This window comes from Solenopsis invicta, chromosome 1 (genome assembly GCF_016802725.1).
Source record: "Solenopsis invicta isolate M01_SB chromosome 1, UNIL_Sinv_3.0, whole genome shotgun sequence".
Classification (NCBI taxonomy): Eukaryota; Metazoa; Arthropoda; class Insecta; order Hymenoptera; family Formicidae; genus Solenopsis; species Solenopsis invicta.
The window spans coordinates 7,475,185-7,496,409 of NC_052664.1; the positions used below are offsets into that span (position 1 = coordinate 7,475,185).

A 21,225-nucleotide genomic window follows, 5' to 3' on the forward strand; every position below is an offset into this window, starting at 1 on the left:
AGTTTAGCCATATTATTTAACTGTTGTACACAATTGTGCAATATTTGAAATAATAAAATAATAAAATAGAAATTCTTAGTTCACAAATATTACTATTATACTGCTTATTTTCAGATGCTGTTATAGAAAGAATAAAAAAAATACTCTTATTTAGTACATAAAAAATGAAAGCAATATTTATTTTGTTAGTTTTATATTTTAAACAATATAATGTAAGAAAAAGTCAAGGACTAAATATAAATGAGTGAGGAGCATAAGCCCGCTCTGAGTGTAATAGAGAAAAAGCGTTCATTCGTTAATTTTAATCTTTACTCTTGTAAAAACTACTTGTCATACGTAATTGTAGGAAGAAAAAAAATTAAAGGAAAAAAAAGCGTTGTTTCTTTTAGTATAAAGAATCACGCCTTATACTCTGTATGCAGAAATGTTGCGACACTTTATATAATTCGATAAAATTAAATGAGATTTTTCCATTATTATTTATTAATCTGTTCTTCTTACTGTATTAACAAAAAAGTATTTTTAAGACTAAAAATGTAGTTTTTCTGTAATGTCTCGCATCTACAGGAAAGATTTTTGGTTTCTATGCTATCACTCTTGTGTGTCAAAATAAAATTGATATAGAGACAATTAATAATTACTATTGGTAAAGGAATATTTTATACTTAAATGAAAAAATTCTTCAATCTAGAATAAAATTGCTATCAAATTAATTTTCTTAGATTTAGATTAGACAACGGAAATTTATGACGAATCTCATGATATTCTTGATTTTACAATAGATTGATCTATAAAAAGTTTAATAAATTCTTGTTTATTTCGTATAAAATATCACGAAAGCCGATAAGAGAGCTCGTAGGAAAATATTTTATTTCAAAGCGTAAACGAGTTTATCAGGATAGTTTTACGTGTAGGCAAAGGTATCTGATTTTTTCGTGAATTTCGTGTTAATTAAATGCATCGCATACGAATTTTCACGAGAGAACTCTTGGCCGCTCAGTTCCCTATCGGTGGTATCCTGAACTAGATAGCGATTATCGCATTATCGTTATAATATCTACGTTATATCTAACAACTTTTTATTCTAAATATAAAAATATAGATATAAGTTGAAATATATATGTATTACTCTTGTCTCAAGATAATAAATCAAACTTATTTAATTCGCAGGAGAAGAATAGGAATTATAAACCTCATTTTAACATTGTATACTGAATAAAATTAAGTATGACAAGAATATTTTAAGTCTTGTTATTATGCATAGAGAAAAAAATATTCTAGACAACACAAGAAAATGGATTTACAATCGTATGCAAACACATGGCTTACTAAAATTAAAGAATTTTTTTTCATTATATTTTTTCTCAGTGTATACACTGAGAAAGCGTATCAGCTGTGTCGTATTTTATATATTATTTTTCAGTGTATTAAAACGAAATAAAAACATGTTAAAAAAATTTTTCTTAATTTTACAAGTAAACTATGTGTTTGCATACAACTGTAAACGTATTCTCTCTTTTCGAATATATTTTTTTTCTCAGTAAAGAAATCCTTTTTGAGAAATTTTAAATAATGATTGTATTTCTTGCAGGCCCAGTCGGACGACGACGATGTGGCGGACGATGTGTCCGTCAACGTCGGGGCGCCGGATGACTTTATGACAGAATTTTTCGCGGAGGTGAGTAACGAACTAATTTATTAGTGCAGCACTTTTATTTTTAATACCGTAATGCGATCGAAAGTATGAAAGGAATGCAGACAGTCAAAAGTAGGTTAAACCAGTATCAGCAAGATTATATCGGTCTTAACGAGAACAATGCACAGTTTCTCTTCTTGCTTCTTTTCATATAGATACGAATATCACAGGATAACACAAAGGAAGGCTCGTATATAAAATTCAATAACTCGGGCAAAACGGGCATTTTGCAAAAATTCCGCACCGGAATTTTTATACAAGTCTTTCGTATTTTATCGATCGCATCTCTCGCAAGCTTTTCCTTGTTCTACGATAAAATGTTTTTACTCGTACAAGTGCACCTGCTCGGGGAAACAAGATGCAGCTTTCTTGTAGCCGTAGATCTTTCAAGCGTAGATTTTACAATTTAGGTTGTCCTCATAATTCACACGTTTACCGAAATAAAATTTCTAATATTACAATACATACGTATGTCTCACGCATCGTATTACTTAATCAATTTATGTGAGAATTACGGCAGAATCGTAAATATGTACCCAAAGTGACTCATATTTTACCGTTATGTAACGTTTTCCCTGAATAATTATGAATTACACGGAGAAAAACTTGGTTGCCTCAACAAAATAAAAATATTGTTTCTTATGCCTATTCAGAATTATAGGAACAATGGTAGTGATCTATATAAATGGCTGCCCCAATCTGAACAAATATAACTGTTAGATGGATGTTACAACTGTAATCTAACTAACATATAACTGTATTAGAGAAATATGATAAAATCCGTTTGCATGAAACAGCAGCAAATTGGTGATAAAATCAAAGCAGCTCTATGCACAGTTCAGCAGTTCGATTCAAATTTGGTTGCTAATTTGCCATTAGTTTAACTTATTGTTAGATTATATCGGCAGACTGCCAGAAGAACACAAGTTTAATGCAGATACAATTGCTGCTAATTTAATATGGTATACTATAGATGTTTTGTTGATTGGAATATAAATAATGTATACAACGAATATCACAATAACATATACTTTATTTTATTTGAAAATTCTTCGCGAATTGATACTGTTTTTGTGTATTCTATTGCTGCAATGGAGTTGAACTTTCAGTGCTGTGTCGTGCAACTATATCTTATAAATCTCTCAATCGTGCTATTTGTTCTGCAGACCACATTAAAGAGATAGCAATAATCTTTTAATTAAAGCAACCGTTGGTGTGTTTCACTTATTGTTAATGCTCGCAATGCTCCTGAAATTATTTCATCCTTGTTGTTTATCAAATATTAAACAAGGACAAATGACATTCGCAATATTTGCGAGCGTTAAGTGAAACACACCTCATATATGAGAGTATTCTAACTTAATGTTAACAACTGCAATTGTGAGAATCATATAGATGAGCATATCTTACAGTTAGCAACTGTATTTAATGTAATGTCAATATAACTTGAATTTACATACATTTCTTTTTTAAATGTAGATAATATTGTTGTAATAACAATAGCAATTTTTTCGTATATAAATAATTTTAATATATGTATTTTGTAAACCATTAAATAATTATCTCGTGGAAAATTGATCAATTTTTACATCGCTTTTATATTAATTTAACGAAAATTGGTTATTTCCAGAATAAATAATATTGGCAAAATATCGCGCATATGTTTTCCAAAAACATAAAATTGCATCTCTATTAATTTAATAGTGAACACGTGATTTTCTCTCGTGTATATGAGCTTTGTTACGCAAGTGATGATAAGTCGCTTTTTTCTTCTTTTTGAATGCGAAAAAGTTCCTTTATACGTCATTTCTTTTGCGAGTTTGTAATTTTTTATCACTAATAAGAGATGTTTGTTTGTCCATCGGTTACCGTATTCACAGTTTTCATTCTTTGAAGTCAAAAAATTTACTAAACATTTTTAAACATTGTAACACATACAGCGGTTTTGTAAAGGTTTTAATTATAATATATTTTTTTTAAATTGCAAAAATCAAAATTTTTGAAAAATGAATTTTTTAAAAATCATATCTTTTTTAATCTTTAATTTTTTTGAATACAAATTTATGACTATACTCTGCAGATGTGATACTTTCTAAAAAATAGCAAAATTTACGTTCTAAAAAGGATATTATGAAAAATAAAGGAAACAATTTTTAAAAAAGTGAAATGTATCAACTGTGCGTGTGCGTGTGCGTGCGTGCGCGCGCGCGTGTGTGTGTGTGTGTGTGTGTGAAATATATTTCGAAATAAGAACTTAAAAATATAGAGCCTCAAACTTTTTTTGGAATCTGATGGATCCCAGATAGTCACGAAGGTTTAATCACACGTAAGATACACTTTTATTCAAAAACTATTTTGTTTTTTAAACGACTGTATTAATGGCATTTGCTTCACATTTACATACCATCCGTTTACGGATAAAAAGGTCAAGATAATTTTCTGCAAAATATAAAATGTGTTTTTACTTTGAGTTCTTTTGCACTTCTACATCCATTTTTCGTTAAATACATTTGTTCTTACTCATCTCGCCATTATGCTTCCACACAATTTTTTCCCGCTAATGAAGCGACCTCCATAACTTATTTACAATAGGGATATTAGTTAATTAAAAGTTACCTCGATATCTGTCTAAATTTGAACGAATTTTCCGCGTTAACGATCAATTCATCGATTATAATCAAAGGAAATATCTTGAAGCGACAAGATAATGCACAACTGTATTTATCATGTACAGTTTCGTTCATTGACGGCTGGGTAATAATTATCGCGAACGGTGCGCCATTTCTCACGCGGTCGTTTCGTCGACATTCGCGGTTGCGTGCATTTGACATTTACGAGGGTCCCAATTCTAATGGTGGAAAATACAACGCTCGCAAAATCACTGTTCCGAACAAGGAAAGAGTCAGGGACCGGATACCGTGAACGTTGGATTTGAACGCGGTCAAATACGTACGCAATGCGAATATCGGGGTGTAGATTCAAATGCAAATATGACTCGGTGGTGTGAGAAGTGGCATTATTTGTTTGTTGTTTTTGTTGATAAGCCTTACATTCCGGTATTAGTACCATCGTCACTTCGCATTATATAAGCCCGGATTACAGTCTCAAACTGCGATTCAGATTGGATGTTTATAATCAACTAGCAATGCACGAGATGATTCGGAAGGAAATGTAGGTACATTATCAAGGAAAATGCTAATCGGCAATTCTAATATGGTATTCTTAAAATCAATTTTAGATCAATCTTGATTCTACGTACAAATTTTCTCTTATAATTATAAATCTTCTCTTAGAAGCCTCAAAATCAACATATAAATCATAGACAACATTTTACATTTTAAAGAGTTTAAAGTAATAGAAAATAACGGGGTGTATTTTAATTAAAAAATTGTTTTACTTTCTCTTAAAATAAACTTCGAATTTAGTCAAAAGAATAAGATTATTTGTATACTTAATAGTAAAATTTAACTATAAACATTTTATATTTTATTATGATGTATGTATATAATAAATCAGAGAAAGTCACATAAAATTCTTTGAAACATTATGTTGTCCTACGTTTTTGAGAATAAATTACAAAAAAGAATTCTTTCCGTGTACTGTATTAACTGACAAAACATTTTTTTAGTTTTATTGGTAGGATTAGTCGATATAAATTAATTTTACAATTTTTGTAAATTTACAAGTGAACATAGGAGAAAATAAATATCTTTGATTTAATAATTACAGCCGTGTGAAAAATATAGTGGTGATACAGAAGCACGGAATATAATCATTTTACAACGTGTACGAGCATATATTTTCGGATGAAGAGAAAAATAAAGACAAAAAGCACGTGCAAGCAAAGACGACTGGCGCTACGCGCTTACGCCTGCGTTTGCATATAGTAATATTTAAATTTAAAATGGTTGTTGCCTTACAGCACATTTATATTTTCTTAAATCAAATAAAATTCAAATATATTTCTAATTCCATTAAGTATTATATGCGAAGGTTCAACTGAGTAAAATAACAAAAGTTTGTAATCTCCAAGAATATTTACGGTGGAAAATTTCTTGCAAACAGAGATTCAACTTCGTCACGAAAATGCAACAATAAATCGGTTTGCGATGCTAATTTTGCGCGTTTGTTGTATTAATAAATATCATTATTATACTTTCAAATCGCTTACAATAATTACGTTGTCAACTTGTTATTTCAGCTTAATCCATTCTTTGTGTATTTATCGGAGACATACACATAAATAAGGTGTTTTTATTTATTTAATTCTCTAACGAAAACTCGCGTTCACATAGAAACTCGCATATGTTCTTATATCTGTTGAGATTTATTGCACTGGTTTCTACTAACACAAATCTTATAAATTTAATTCATACATGTACTAACAAAATTTATTATATTTTTTTCTGTATGAAAGCAACTATTATAACTGTCCTGTGAAATGAAAAATTTGCGAACCATCTGCTTATATTTATACTTATAAAAATCTAAAAATGTAAAACCGAGCGCGAATTTGTCGTAAAAATCTAAAATTGAGCGCGAGTCCAAATATGCATACTTGTTATCCACATCTTTGTGACAAATTGTCGTATTCCCAAACAATAAATAATTTGTGATCCGTTTAACATGTAGCGGACGCCATATATAATAATAACATCATGCGTATACTAATAACGCAACATGCGATAAATCCGATAGTAAAATTTCATCGGCGATTGCCGCCGACATACGAATGCCACGGAATTTTCGCTTGATGCTGTCATAATTTTTTCACAAACCGAAAGAATCTTTGCGACGGAAAGCCGCGTTGCCATGTAATGGTCGTAAAAACGCAGGCGGAAAGCTTGCGCGCGCGTAAGTTAGATTGTTTTTTTACCGCGTTCCGCTATTCGACTCGCTTCATATGCCGTTTTATTTCACATCTTTATTCCTCACTGTTTTTCTACGCTTCAGAACCTGAAATTTCCATGTTATTTTCCTATTATGTCGTTGATATATATATATCATGTGATGTTTATTTGTTATTGTTGCTATTCTCATTGCCATTGTTCGTAATTTTTTGATAATGTTAATTTTATCATTTTGAAACAGTCAATATATTATAACATATTATAAGTGGTATAATTATGCTCAAGAATTATAACGGGAATCATTGCGTATCTTCTTTTTTGCTCTCTCACATCTTGATAGAAAAGAATTTAAATTATTTCGGTGAGAAGCGTCACGACAAGATGGGTTGATTTCAAAAGAGACTTCTATTCCCTTTGATGAATTTATTAAAGCGATTAATTTAATAATTGATTCTACTTTTTTTAAATTCAATAATCGTTATTATAAACAGATCTTTGGTTTACCAATGGGTTCTCCGTTGCCTTCTATTTTAACAGACCTGGTTATGCAGAATTTAGAGAGTGATGCGATAAAAAAACCTTCCCTTCCATCTTCAATTCTATTTAGATATGTTGATATCATATTAGCGGCTCCGGTAGATTCTTTATCTTCTATTCTTAATACCTTTTATTCTTAACACAACCTTTAACTCTAAGCACAACCACTTACAATTTACAATGGAAATGGAGATGGAGGGAAGGATTAGCTTTTTTGATGTTTTGTTAATTAAATTTAACAACAGAATTATTTTCGATCATTATCATAAATCCACTTTTTCAGGAAGATACCTCAATGTCTTTTTGCATCATCCATCCGTTGTGCCATAAAAAAGGTATCATTTTTAGTATGGTGGATAAAATAATTTTTCATTATCTCATCCACAATACCATGAAAAAATCTCACATGTTTGGTTAACACTTTACTTAAGAACAATTACCCGTTAGGTTTTATTTTTTGTATGAATCTCTTTTAGAATGAAATATGTTTTTTATAAGAACGACACCGACGAAGGGAAACCTAAAGCGAAAAAATTTTTCACCATCTCTTATATCAATTCGGTATCGAAGAAATTTTTGTCTTTTTTACATAAGTATGACTGCAACGTGGTTTTCACAATTTCCCATAAACTAAACAAATTCATAACTACAAGAAAAGATCATATCGATCGTCTGTTCTGTAATGATGTAGTTTATAAAATCAATTGTAAGGATTGTGACTTATCTTATGTGGGTCAGACAAAACGACAATTAAAAACGAGAGTCACAGAACACAAAGCAGATATCAAGAAGACCAGCTCCCCTTCTGTTATCTCTAGACATCGTATGGGAAATAATCATGATTTTGATTGGGAGAATGTTAAAATTTTAGACAAAGAACCTTCATACGTAAAAATATCTATATCTGAAATGCTATTTATTAAGAAACAACAAAACAGACTTAACAAGCAAAGCGATACCGAACTCCTCTCAGAGGCATATCTTCCCATTCTCGAACGTATTTCCCTCTCTTAGAATCTGTATTCTTCTCTTCTCCTATTCCTATCAGCCGTTTCGACATCTGTCTCGTATGTTTCCTGATATTCGTCTCTAAGCATTCCGTACTGTTAACATCCTTCCTTAAGTGTCTGTGATATAATTTTTGGAACTCTTAGGTTTGTTGATCTTTTGTTAATTTTATACTTCTTTACAAGTTTATAATTATTGACTTGTACAGCTTACCTTATTATTTTTTTAATTTGTCACGCCTCACGGTTTTTATCGTATTTATTTGTTACGTTCTTCTTTACAACATAAAAAAAAATTTTGATTTGTATAGTTTAAATTATTACTCCATTTAATTTCTTTTGTTATCTTATTGTGATCGGTTGCATTTTTCTTAATTTGCAGTCTGTGTTGCTATTAACTGTTCCAAGAATTATATCCTTTTGGCACGTCCACGAGGCCACCACGGAATGAGGTGTCTCATTTTAATAAGTGGATTGCGCAGTTTTTTTGACCTTTATTTTTTGGTAAATTTTTACACATATGTTCTTTTAATTATATCTCAACTGCGTAAATTGCAACACAAGCTTATTATAGATTAATGTATTTCACTGAGGATGACCGACACTTAAAAGGTCGAAACGTTTGAATTTTGTAAACATGTCTTGTTTTGTTTTTGGCCTATAACAACCTGCACTGCTCGTTAGCTTTCTATTACTTTCTTTTATTTTGTATTTATTATATGAGTCTAACTATATTTATTTTATATTTTTTGTTTTAAATCATTTCATTAAACTTCAAAGTAATACGTGAGTAATTGATAACATTCAAAAGCTTGTAATATGAAATATTACTTGTTTCTTTATGTTTTTTTAATAACAAATCAATATTTTTTTGTTGAGTAATAATAAAAGGTTGTACAAAAAACTAGTCCATTTTTTAAGCCTGGGTTATGGCGTTAAATTATTCTCTCAGTAGCGCTATATTGTGATAATTTTATTTTGGCTAGAATCAAACAGAAAATGGGAAATATAAATATAAATATATAATAAATTTATAAAATTTTTGCAAAAATCAAACAAGTCCACAGATTTTATTTTTTTAATGGTCCTCAAAATACTATTAACTGCGATATTTACGCTGCAGAAGTTAGAAAAAATAAAAGGAGTAAGGATAATATTTTCACGTAATCACTAGCTTTGTTATGTGCTTTTATGTTATATTAGCTGTGCTTCGCCACGCGTTGCTGTGGCTCAGTCTGGTTAAATGGAAAAGTAAGAAAAGAGAAAGCGCGGTATACAATTTTTATATAAAAACACGCGCGTATTTGAATGCAATGTTGTGTCACAATTTTAAAGCATTTGTTGAAGAACTTTCGGAGATTTAAGAATTTGAACAAATGAATATTTACATTTTTATTTATATAGATTAGCATTGTGTTGATTTTAATTTTTTGTTGTTACATTAACTTTTTTTTATTGTTAATATTAATTAAACTATAATGAGTTGAATCGAATTGTCAACATAGTAAGCAGCACAATCATTCATTGTAGCTATAATGATTATTATAAGTAGTCTAAAAAGCTTAGCTGTTTCGTGATATGTAAATGTAGAGGAATATTAAAGGATAAAGTATAACAATGTATAAGTACTTTACTTTTTTATTCTGCGCGATGTTTTGTATAATAAATACATCTCATCTGTTTGGGATATATGGCATTTTTGGTGCGCGGGCTTATACTTCAGTATAGACGCTATGTGATCGAAAGGCACTTGCGTTTGCGCAGACATCTACTTGCACTTTTTTGTTACCTGCAAACACTATAACTTATTGACGTTTGCTCTGAATCGATCCATGATTTTTTTTGTTTAGGATTCACCTTTTATCTCCAGGCTTAACTTGAAACAAAAACTGCTTCTTCTAAGTCTTGAAAGCAGTGAAACACAGTTGTAACAATTTCGGATAGCTAACTCCGACAATTTATGCTAAACCCATTTCCTTCCTTTTTGGATCTTTCTCATGATTTTTAAACGCTTGGAAAGCGTTTTGGCTAACATCCAATAAGCTTACCACTTCCCTAAGTGTTTGAACCGGATTTTGTATCACTATTGCTTACAATTCCTCATCTTCAAACTCTTTCTACTGTCCTGGATGTATTTAATCTTTCAAGTCACTACTTTGAATCGTCTAAATCAGAGTTTTTGCATGCTTTAATAAATGCAGCAGAATCAGGTGAAATTCAATGATAGTTCTGTGGAGTTTCAATCATAGTTTAATAGAACTTCAGCAGCTGTTTTTTTTGTGATAAAAAAAAAATGTTGTTTACCACGGTCTATTTTACGCGTTATAAATAATGAATATTTTTATAACAAATACAGTTGTTTAGTTGTTTACAAAAGTGCTAGAATTTTGAACTAGAATTGACGCTTTTTGCTACGTAAAAAATAACTTTTTGTACTTGTTTTTGTAGAAAATCTTTGTAGAAAGAATTGTTTATAAGATAATCTATATATATGAATTACTTTTCTGTTTTGTGATAACATTAATATAAATTTCCTTCTTCATTGAATAAATCTTATCATTTCAAGTTATCATTATAAAAAAATTTAATACTTTTTAATATTGATATTTATAACTTGATGTTACAATTAAGCTGTATTAAACGCTATCTTGCGAAATCAGTTTAGATCCTCGAATTGCTATAAGTTTCGTCGCATTTGCAATTATTTGTGCCTTTAAATTTGAATTTTTGCCATAAATAGGTATTTTCATCCTCTTAGTGAAATTGATTTCGACACAGTGGCAGTACCAACTCATGCGGTAAAAGGAGCAAAACGCGTTGAACATAAAGTGTTGTAACTCTGTCGACGCAATATTCCTTCGCGCGAGTAATCACGCGCAAGGGCGCAAGACGCTTATTATCGTCATCCTTACGAGTGTTTAATATTCTCGTTCGTTTTCGCGAACTTTGCAAGCGTACTGCGACCGGAGGCGAAACTTGTGCATAGACGTGGGGTCGTGAAGTAAACTTCCGGAATCTTCCGTCTCTAGACGGAGTCTGAAGGATAAATATCTTTCTCGCAGTAAGTTTCGAACGTAACTGTACACTCGAAATTCTAATCTCGAAATGTGCGAAGTATGTGTTTATGATACTAAATAATTTTGTACTCATTTTACATACCCCTTATCAAGCGGTTTGTTATTGATCTTTTCATCAATATTTACCTCTTGGATCTTTAAATCTTTTGAACATATTGTTGGACAGCTGTTTTTGGTAGAGGGTAGGCACCAATATTGGTCACTTTGTTTTTAGTTTATATTTCTTAAACAAAAGCTCAAAAGTTAAAAACTTTACAAACATGAATACAAACTAGAAAGTATCTTCTATTACATGGTATAGCAGTTTTTATAATACTGTTTTATATTTGTAATAATTAATTTCACAATATAGTCGAAAAAGAGAGCCTGAGAAATTGGCTCTAAAACTGTACAGTAGGCAGTAATAACAGTACTCAAATACGATTTTATAGAGGAGTTAACTATAAGATAAATTAATGAACTAAAAGTAATGTAAATATATTTTCAAGTTTAATCAACAAAAAATATAAAATTAAAAGGCTAGAATTGCACTTTCCCATTTTATAATTTTTTTTGGCATCTTATCAATAGGCCTGTCGCAATCTGACGCTATCTTTCTTTAATATCTTAAGATATTAAAGAAAATGTAAAAAAATGTATGACATCTATTAATATTGTAATTGAAGATTTTGTAGTTATTGTTTACTTTCACGAAGAGGTGTATTGGTTTACGTACAGTGATTTTATGTTCCAAATTGCATTACGAGGAAAATATGAAAGAGTAAAATATAAACAAAATAGTTTTAAGAAGCTACAACCATACGTAACATAATCTAATGTTATCAATAATATTCTTACCATTATTTAAACTATGCAATTTTCAAGAGAAAATTGTGCAAATTTTTTTTTTTCACAAGAATTTGAGCAAATCGTATAATATATAGAAAAAAGCTATAAATGTATAAACTATGGATTTTTATTTCTTTAATTATCTAAGCAGATCACGTTTTTATAAGCATTAATACAGTGCAATGTTTAGTTTGCAAGAGATAAGGAAGTGTTTCTTTAATAAGATCAGATGACTTTTCTTTACTACAGGGTTGTTAGCGGCATGGAAAACCTGAAAAGTTTGAAAAGTTATGGAAAAAATATGTTAACCTAGTTGCTTTGTTGATTTGAACTCGCCCAATAAAATTTAAATTTACTGCTTACTGTAATTTATTGGGTGCATTTGGATGTGCGGTCGCTTGTAAAATTACTTCCAAACATGTTTCCGCCAGACAGTTCCGTAGCAATACATTTACAATTGAGCCGATTTAAAATTGCATACATGATTGTTATTTGACACTCTATTTTTTTATTTTGTTGAAAAATATTATTAAAGGAAACACTTGTCATTTATTTTGATGAAAGTTTAAATAAGAGTTCACAATCTTAACAGATGGATATTGCAGTTGGCTGGAGTGAAATATCAAACAAAATGTGTGAGATATTTTGGTTCAGCTTTTCTTGGCCATTCAACAGTAGAAAATCTTTTATGTGCATATAAGAGTGAATTTAAAATTTTAAATTTGAGACAAATGGTACAAGTTTTTATGGATGGACCTAATATAAATTTAAAATTTATTAAAGATATACAGTTTTCTTTTCTTCCGACAATGATTAGAATAATCCTGTTTTGATTTTCTCATAAATACGTATTATGTAGCAACAAGTTTTTATGATTCTACTTTTTTAGCAGGTATTCTAATTCCTGTTTAAAACGATTAGATTTAGTCCTAAAGTTATTTCTCGAAAATAATTGACTGGTAAGAATTGTAACATGATAGAAGAACAGTTTAAGTCTCTTATTGAAAGAGAAGATTTCAATGAACTGTTAAAGGAGCACAAGAGATAGAATCAAAGAATAATTTTTGGAGAACTGTTTCTTAATGATAACTTTGCTTCTAATAAGCTTCAGATATTTATAAGTGAAATATTGAGTCTTAGTCACGCAAATGCATTTGTTGAGAGAAGGTTTTCAATAAATAAAGAGATTGTGTGAAATAGAACATCAAAATAATCGATCAGTAATTGCATAAAGACGACGAGTGTATAATGCAGTTGAAGCTGCAGGTGGTTTAGGTAGTGTTAAAATAAGGAAATGATAATTATGGCGCGGAATTCTTATCAAGAATATTCCGAAGCATTAAAGATACAATAGAGGCTTAATAGGAATAAAGAAAATAAAATTTTTGTTTTTTAAATGCTTTAAAAATGTTACAAATATGAAAAATTTTATCTTATATGTTATTATTTTCAATACCTTTCACAAAATTCAATATTTTTTTTTAGATTAGAAAATCTATGTCAGTCACAGTGGTTTTTAGTGCATAATATTAATTTTAATTTTTTATTTTTACAATCGCCAACTTATTCAATCTGCGCGCTACATATTCGTCGAACGTGAAACACAGTTATAAAGCCGGAATATGTATAAATATTAATGCTTTAGAATTAGAAATATATATAAGATTTCTTTCCTTCCCAAAAAATTTGTTTCTTGTTTTTGTTGAGTATTTCTTTGCAGCTTCGGTTTTGGAATTTGTTTAAAAATGACCTGAAAAACCTGAAAAAGTTATGGAATACTTTTTTCTGTTTCACTGACAACTCTGTACTAATTTTGCATTTAATAATAGTTCAAAATTTATAATATAATATAGTTTAATGAAATAAGCATACAGTAATTAGCACAGAGTACACAATAAATGGAGCATAATAATACTGCATTGATATTGTTCGAAGAAACATATGGTAATATAACTCGTATTTCATAATTATTCAATAAATAATATTTTGCATATTATAATAATGAATATCTATATTATTTGTAGATGATGTGAAAGTAGTAATACACGTAATATTTGAAAGAATACGCAAAATTTTTCAAACTTTTTTTTTCAAAATTTTCTCTAAGGCATAAAGTTAAAAGTTGCATCAAGGGAATTCTATTCTAATAATCATGCAAAATATCGGTCTGAGTTAACGCGAAATCGATATGTTGTATCCAGATGGACCGCCATATATCGTGCGCGTTTCGCCAAAATATATTTTTGTAGCAGCCAGGTTGTCCGTTCTACGAAGCTCGCCCTGTATGTAAGCGCGATGCAATCTATGCACTATGCAGTTGCGAAGAGAGGAAGTAACGAGAAGCATCCGAATAGGCGAGCCACCGGGCATACAATCGAGCGATGAAAACGGTGCGCTTGCAAGAATGTACCACGAGTGATGCAGGATGGCACTAACGAGACACGTTCCTATGCGCCGAGTATCGCTTTGTATATCGACGAAAGGGCATGGCCGAAGGAGCTCTCGACGGGAGCTCGTACTTTTTTAGATATCGATTTATCCCGTTACAGTAAAGTTTTGTTTTTGGCTTTCTATAACTTTTACATTCCTATACATTTTCAGACACTAATGACATGTCTCTTCTATTATAAAGAAATTTTTGGCATGAATTAAACCTGGCAACCAGAATATTTTTATGTATTTGATCATGAATGGTAAGAGACGTAACTAGCCGTTTTGATATTTACTTGACTAATATCTACGCTATATTTAACAGTAAAGTAAGGTACTGAGGTTTTGTACTTTTAGTAAAATGAAAATACGCATTAAACATAATATCAGTGAGTAGATGAAAACAACATGTTACACTGAAAAGAATGTTTTTAATTTTAATAAATATATTTATTAAAATAAATTATATTTATTACTTTCTTATAAATACTTTTTAAATCAATTTATTGTGAATACTTGAATAGAGTTAATAAATACGTTAAAAACAAAAAGAATTTTTTTTATAAACTACTTGCCTTTAACATTAGTTAATTCCGAGTTAATTTCTTTAATTAAAAATTTTGTTCTTACAATCACCTATAGATGTTAATACTGAGATATATCATAACTAAATCTTTACATTCCACCATGTACGTTCCGGGCTCATTTGTGCCTTTTTAAAATTTGTATAAACATTGCAATTGTTTTGTCCACCACTGTACATGTAGCTCGCCAAAATCGCCAATAATAGGCATAATTTGTTAGGTAGCGTGAGCATCTGCATTTATTTATAATTATAATAGTGCAAGTATTGTACATAGTATGTATATAGTTAATTGTGAGCATTTCTCTCTAATACTATATAATCTTATATAATATTACAATTTCCTACACAATAATGAAAATGATATGTTTAATTTATGTTATATTACAATTACATTATGAGTAGAACTACAATATTAACATTATATTACTGTTAATTGTGATGTTTGCTGAGTAATCGGTGTGCACTGTAGTTTTGATAATTTAGTATGCGCAATTATGTTCGCACAAATACACGGTAATTGTTAGGTTTGTGTTGAGGACTTTTCATAATTTTATCATTGTTGCCTTAGAATCAAAATTAGAAATTCTACTCTACTCTGTATTGTTGTTACCATTATCTTTTCACGAAAACAGACTTGTTTTCTTTAGGCAGTCTTGAGCTATCGCGATAGCTCTTTGTCAAACTAATCTCATTACAAAAAAATGAGTGTTCTCATTGAGTTTAATCTCACTAATTCTTATATTATTTGTAGTTAATGTTAATTTGTCATTTAAAGCAACTGGTAAGAAATATGGCAATATATATGCTATATTTTTATTTATGATCCAGCTAATTTTAGCGCAGTCATAGCCGAGTTGGAATTAACTTAATTATAATATGTACATCTAGACAGGGATATGTATGTACACCTAAACAGCTGAAGTTTGGAACATTCCTGGAGTGATTTTTTAAACATTATTTTTCACGATTCTATTTTATCACACAATAACTTTTAAGTGCTACAAACTCGAAAACAAATCACATCGTACAAATACGAACGTGAGAAAACACCTTTATGCTCGAAAAACCGTCCTTTGAAACACTCAAAAAATTCTTCCTGCTCTAAAATTGATTTGTACATATTATTTGCCCTTCCGCTAAGAGGCACTATTAACTACTAGCTAACGGATAAAAAATAAACGGACCGAATACGTACGTCGAAAGGCACTCTTATGTCCGCAAGTACTTGGTCCGAGTATTTTTTATCCGTTAGCTGGTAGTTAGTAGTGCCTCTTTGTGGAAGGGCAATTGGTATAAATCGCTTTTAAAGTAGAGAGAATTTTTTCAGTATTTCGAAGGGCGGTTTTTCGAGCATAAGGTTTCCTTTCGACGCATGTATTCGGTCCGAGTATTTTTTATCCGTTAGCTGGTAGTTAGTAGTGCCTCTTTGCGGAAGGGCAAATGGTACAAATCGATTTTAGAGTAGGGAGAATTTTTTGAATGTTTTGAAGGGTGCTTTTTCGATCATAAAGGTGCTTTCCGACGTTCATATTTATATGATGTGTTTTGTTTTCGAGTTTATAGCACTTAAAAGTCATTGTGTGACAAAATAGAATCGTGAAAAATAATTTTTAAAAAATTGCTCCAGGAACGTTCCAAATTTCAACCAGCTCACCTAGACAGAAATAGGTACATCTAGACAAGACTTAACCTTGCGAATTTTTTATGGAAAAACGAATAAAATAGGGAAGTTATATTTATTCCATTGTATATATCATATTTTCCTTAAATTTTATTAAAAAATTATATAAAATGGCATTGTTATTTAAATTATGTTTTCACAGCTTGTGGCTACAATATCTTGAAGACATTGGTTGATTGACTTGCAATTTTACATCTTTTAGACCTTAAAAAAATAGGATAAACACAACTTCTTAATCTCTTTCCGTTATTTTACAAAAGATTTGCAAAGTTAAGCCTCATTTTAATCTGGTAACCTATATATGCGTTAAAATTTAACATTAACCGTTAAAATTATATCATATTTTGTTTTATCTATCAACCATCTTTTCTCATAGGGTGTTCTTGCTATTAGAGACTTGCTATTAGAATTAATTCCTGCTATTAAATTTAAGTGAAACATAGAATAGTTAACGTATATTTTTCTGTGGTTTTTTCGAATTTTCTTTGGTGAATTTCTCTAGTGAATTCCCAGATTGTCATTATCGTTCTCGATGACGATAATGCTGACTAATATTGTTTTGTCTGTTACACAATGAAGCAATGGAAAATTTGATGAGTCAGACAAAATTGCACCAAATAATGTGACAGAAAAAGAAAAAGAGAAGGGAAAAAAATGCATCCTTTTTCAGCAAACCAATCGATGAAATTTTATGCTGCGTCTAGTTTTATACTGCTTAGGTACACCAACTTTATACAAGATAGCTTTTCGTCTCCTATCAACCAAATATTATATCAATTATTTTCTTTTCTCCCGCTAATTAGCTCGCGCAAATGATATGCAAATGGGAGTTTTTAAATTTTATTATAGTCCAGTCTTTTTGCTAGGAATATTTCTTGAAACCGAGCGAAGAGCAAGTAGGTCGGAAATTAATAACACATGGACTTTGTTGAAACTATTCTCACATATTAAATATAAACATATGATTTATTATAGGCAAAAATATTAATGTAAGCTATATTTTTTATGTCGATAAATGAAACGACATTTACTAACGTTACATACGTTTTAAAATTGATAAAGTGATGTCACATATATTTTAGAGGTTATTACGATAGTCACTCCATAAGAAAATTGTCATTCTAATTTAAGTGAATGCGGGCACTCGTAAAGAATTCTAGTAGTAAATTTTTCATTTAAATTTAACACTTACTTAAAGTGGCAACTCAAAATGCACAAGTTATTTAAATAATTAAATTTTCACTCTTTGTTTTCAATTTTTACACTTTATGGGGCATTTCATGCCAAATGAATCACCTATTTTTCGAAGTATCACAGATTTTGTTCATATTGCGTAAGCTTGAATAGTTTGATGACCAAACACTCTATACCAAATATTAAGCTCGTAGAATAATTGGTTGCCGAATTGTAGGACCATAGGTTTTTGCACTTTGTCGTCACAGCGCTCTTTTCGCTGCTTTACAGTGGGCGTGAAAAGCAAGTTTGAAAATAAAATGTTGATGTTTTCTAGAAAATTGAACGCTCTTTTACATGAAAATACTTGTTTTTTGGTCAGGATCTGTTTTTGACGATATTTGCCATTTTTAAATTTTCAAAATAGCGACACGATTAACCCTTAAACACACTCGTAAAATACATAAACACATTTTTGGGTTTGGGAGACTTTCAACTTTGAGAAGTTATAACTTTGGTTCTAATCAACTTTTTTCAACAAACTTTTTTTTACATGAAAGTTCAGAATCTCAGAAATATGACTGCATAATCGGCTTTGCCGAAAAATGATTTGTTATTAAGTTGTAAAAAAAAACTATTAAGCAAAAATTAGAAATTGTTCAAAAATCCACTTTTCCTTTAAAAAATCATATCTCCGTAACAAAAAATTTTTAAGAACTTTCAAATACGGTATTTTAAAGTTAAAGAGTTATACTTAAAAAAAGAATTATGGTATTGTCATTCTCTTAAAAAAATATAACAAAGAGAATATGAGGAATTTTTGGGTGTCTAAAAATTGACTTAAAAAAAATCATATTTTTGTAACAAAAAACTTTTAAGAATTTTACAATACGGCGTTTTAAAGTTAAAGAATCATACTTAAAAAAAAAAAAAAATTATATCACTGCCATTTCTATTGAAAAATATACTTACGTAACAAGGCGAATATTTTTGGCGAGGTATTTTTGATTAACTTAATGTGTCTAAAGTTGAAAATTGATGTGTTTCATAATATTGTATATTTTGGACCCTACGCAAAAGTCCTCTTTTTCACGGCACTATAGTATTTTAACTTTAGACAGAGTCACATACGCGTACGTCTGTTTGAACGTGTTTTGTCCAGTTTTTTTACATAAGATTACTCACAAAAAAATTTCGCTTACATACTATGAATCTCATTGACCCTAACAAAACTTTGCTACCGTGCCGTCCGAATTCTGTTTGACCAAAAAAGTTGACCAACCATATCAATCGAAAGAGGAGATTTCAAACTTTTTTTACATCCTGGTCCGAACCTCCTATCTTATTCCGTCTTCACACAGCAATCGTTCGAACTTCATATGGGGTCTCTCAGACCCACTTATGTGTTTAAGGGTTAAAAGGCCAATCTTGATTTTTTTCGGAAATGGCTCAAAATGTAGTCTCAGATCTCTACTTTGTTACCCTAAAAGGATTTAATAGGACACAATCTTACAGTTTGGCAATTAATTATTTTACAGACTTACAGTCAGTCAAGTAAGAGCGTGGCAGGCCTTATTCACAATCGGTAAAAGATATCGCTCTAAATTTTTTGTGAGTTGATAGAGGAAAACCTTGTTCTTGATGCATTATCAACAAAGAGTTGCCATTGATTTTTTATAAGAGAAACACGTTAAGTGCCAAATACGCGTCGCGTTGCGAGGCTGTATTCCTTTGCATCCACCCGAAAGGTCCGAAAATAAAGCAACGTAATTTTTACCGACGAATGTTCTATGTGGGCACGTTGTATTCTCACGAGAGCCTGGTCAACTTCCACTAATAAACTTGTCCAGCGGACCGTTAAACACAGAGTAAAGGTGCATCTTTCGGGCTGTTTCTCAGAGCAGGGACATCTTGCACCTGTTTACCTACAACTTAAATGCCGAGAAAATGCTGAAAATCTACAAAAAAGCCTTGTTGCCGTTTGCCAAATGTTGATTCATCAACAAAAATGAGGACTGGATTTTGCAGAAAGACAACAATGCCAAACACCGCAGCAAGGTTTGTACTGAGTGAAAGAAGCAATCTGGTTTTGTTGCTTTGGGTTGGCCGTCGCAGTCGCCCGATGCAAATCTTATCAAAAATGTGTGGGCATATATTAAGCACAAGCTGCGTGGAAAACGCACGTACACTTTGAAGCACTTATTTCGTGAAATTCGTCGTATATGAAAGTCTTATACTGTCAATTTGTCAAAAGCATGCCTTAGAGATGCCAGGCAATTATTGACGCCGGTGGTGACTGGACGCATTATTAACGTAATTACATCTTTGTTCTTATTGAGTACATGCGTATATGCATTAAAAATTTTTTTTTAATAAATTTTTTTATAAATTAACCCTGCCACGCTCTTACTTGACTGACTGTAATATTAGGACCTTAACTTACCACCTGAAAAAGACTGAGAAAAAACATTTAATGGAAAATATTTGTACAAATTATTTCAATGAAAGTATTTTCTATCACTTTCTACAACTTTTTTCCATCTTTTTGACAACTGGGCGATATCATCTTGATGAAACGATGTCGGTTTTGAAGCAATCCATTCGTCCACTCATTCTCGAACTTCTTCAACATTTCAGAAGCGTGTACTCAAGCCGTGTTACATTGATCTGAACAAATGATAATCAGAAGGCATTACGTTTGGTGAATACGCTGGGTGAGGAAGAGTTTCCCATTCGAGTTACGTCAGTATTTTCTTGACGATTTTTCCAGTGTGTGGCCAAGTGTTATCGTGAAGGAGAATAACTTTGCGCCTGTTACTCGCTATTGCTGGTCTTTTTTGCAACAGCTCATCATTCAATTTGTTCAATTGACGTTTGTAGACATCGCCAGTAACAGTTTCGTTCGGTTTGAGCAGCTCATAGTACAGCACTCCTTGCTGATTCCACCAAATGCAAAGCATTACTTTATGACCGTGGATGTTCCGTTTTGGCTACGATGTTGATGATTGTCCTAGGTCTACCCATGATTTCTTGCGTTTGGGATTGTCGTAGTAGATCCACTTTTTATTGCCAGTCACAATACGCCACAGAAAACTTTTTGTTTTTTTGCCTGTCAAGCAAGGAATGAGTGATATTGAAACGGTTGTGAATGGCACTTTCAGACAATTTATGTGGTACCCATATTCTTTCTTTTTGGATCTTTTTCATGTGTAAACGTTTGGAAATAGCTGCTTCAGTAACTCCTAGCTTGTTTCCAAGTTCTTCTAACGTTTGAGCTGAGTTTTCAAGCAATAATGCTAGCAATTCATTGTCTTCGATTTTTTTCGGTTGTCCTGAGCGTGGTTTGTCATTGACATCAAA

General features: G+C 31.0%; 1 protein-coding gene across 6 annotated transcripts in view; it reads left to right on the top strand.

Moving 5' to 3' along the window:
• LOC105203548 (syntaxin-1A) overlaps positions 1–21,225 on the top strand; it is a 145,975-nt gene that overhangs the window by 21,727 nt on the left and 103,023 nt on the right. For all 6 annotated transcript variants that reach the window (XR_005575208.1, XM_026139921.2, XM_039451807.1 and 3 more), the window contains exon 2: positions 1,592–1,678. Coding sequence is in view for 5 of the 6 variants with exons in the window: in XM_026139921.2 (XP_025995706.1) it covers positions 1,592–1,678 (87 nt within the window). In the remaining variant the exon portion in view is untranslated. The remainder of the gene's footprint in view (positions 1–1,591; positions 1,679–21,225) is intronic.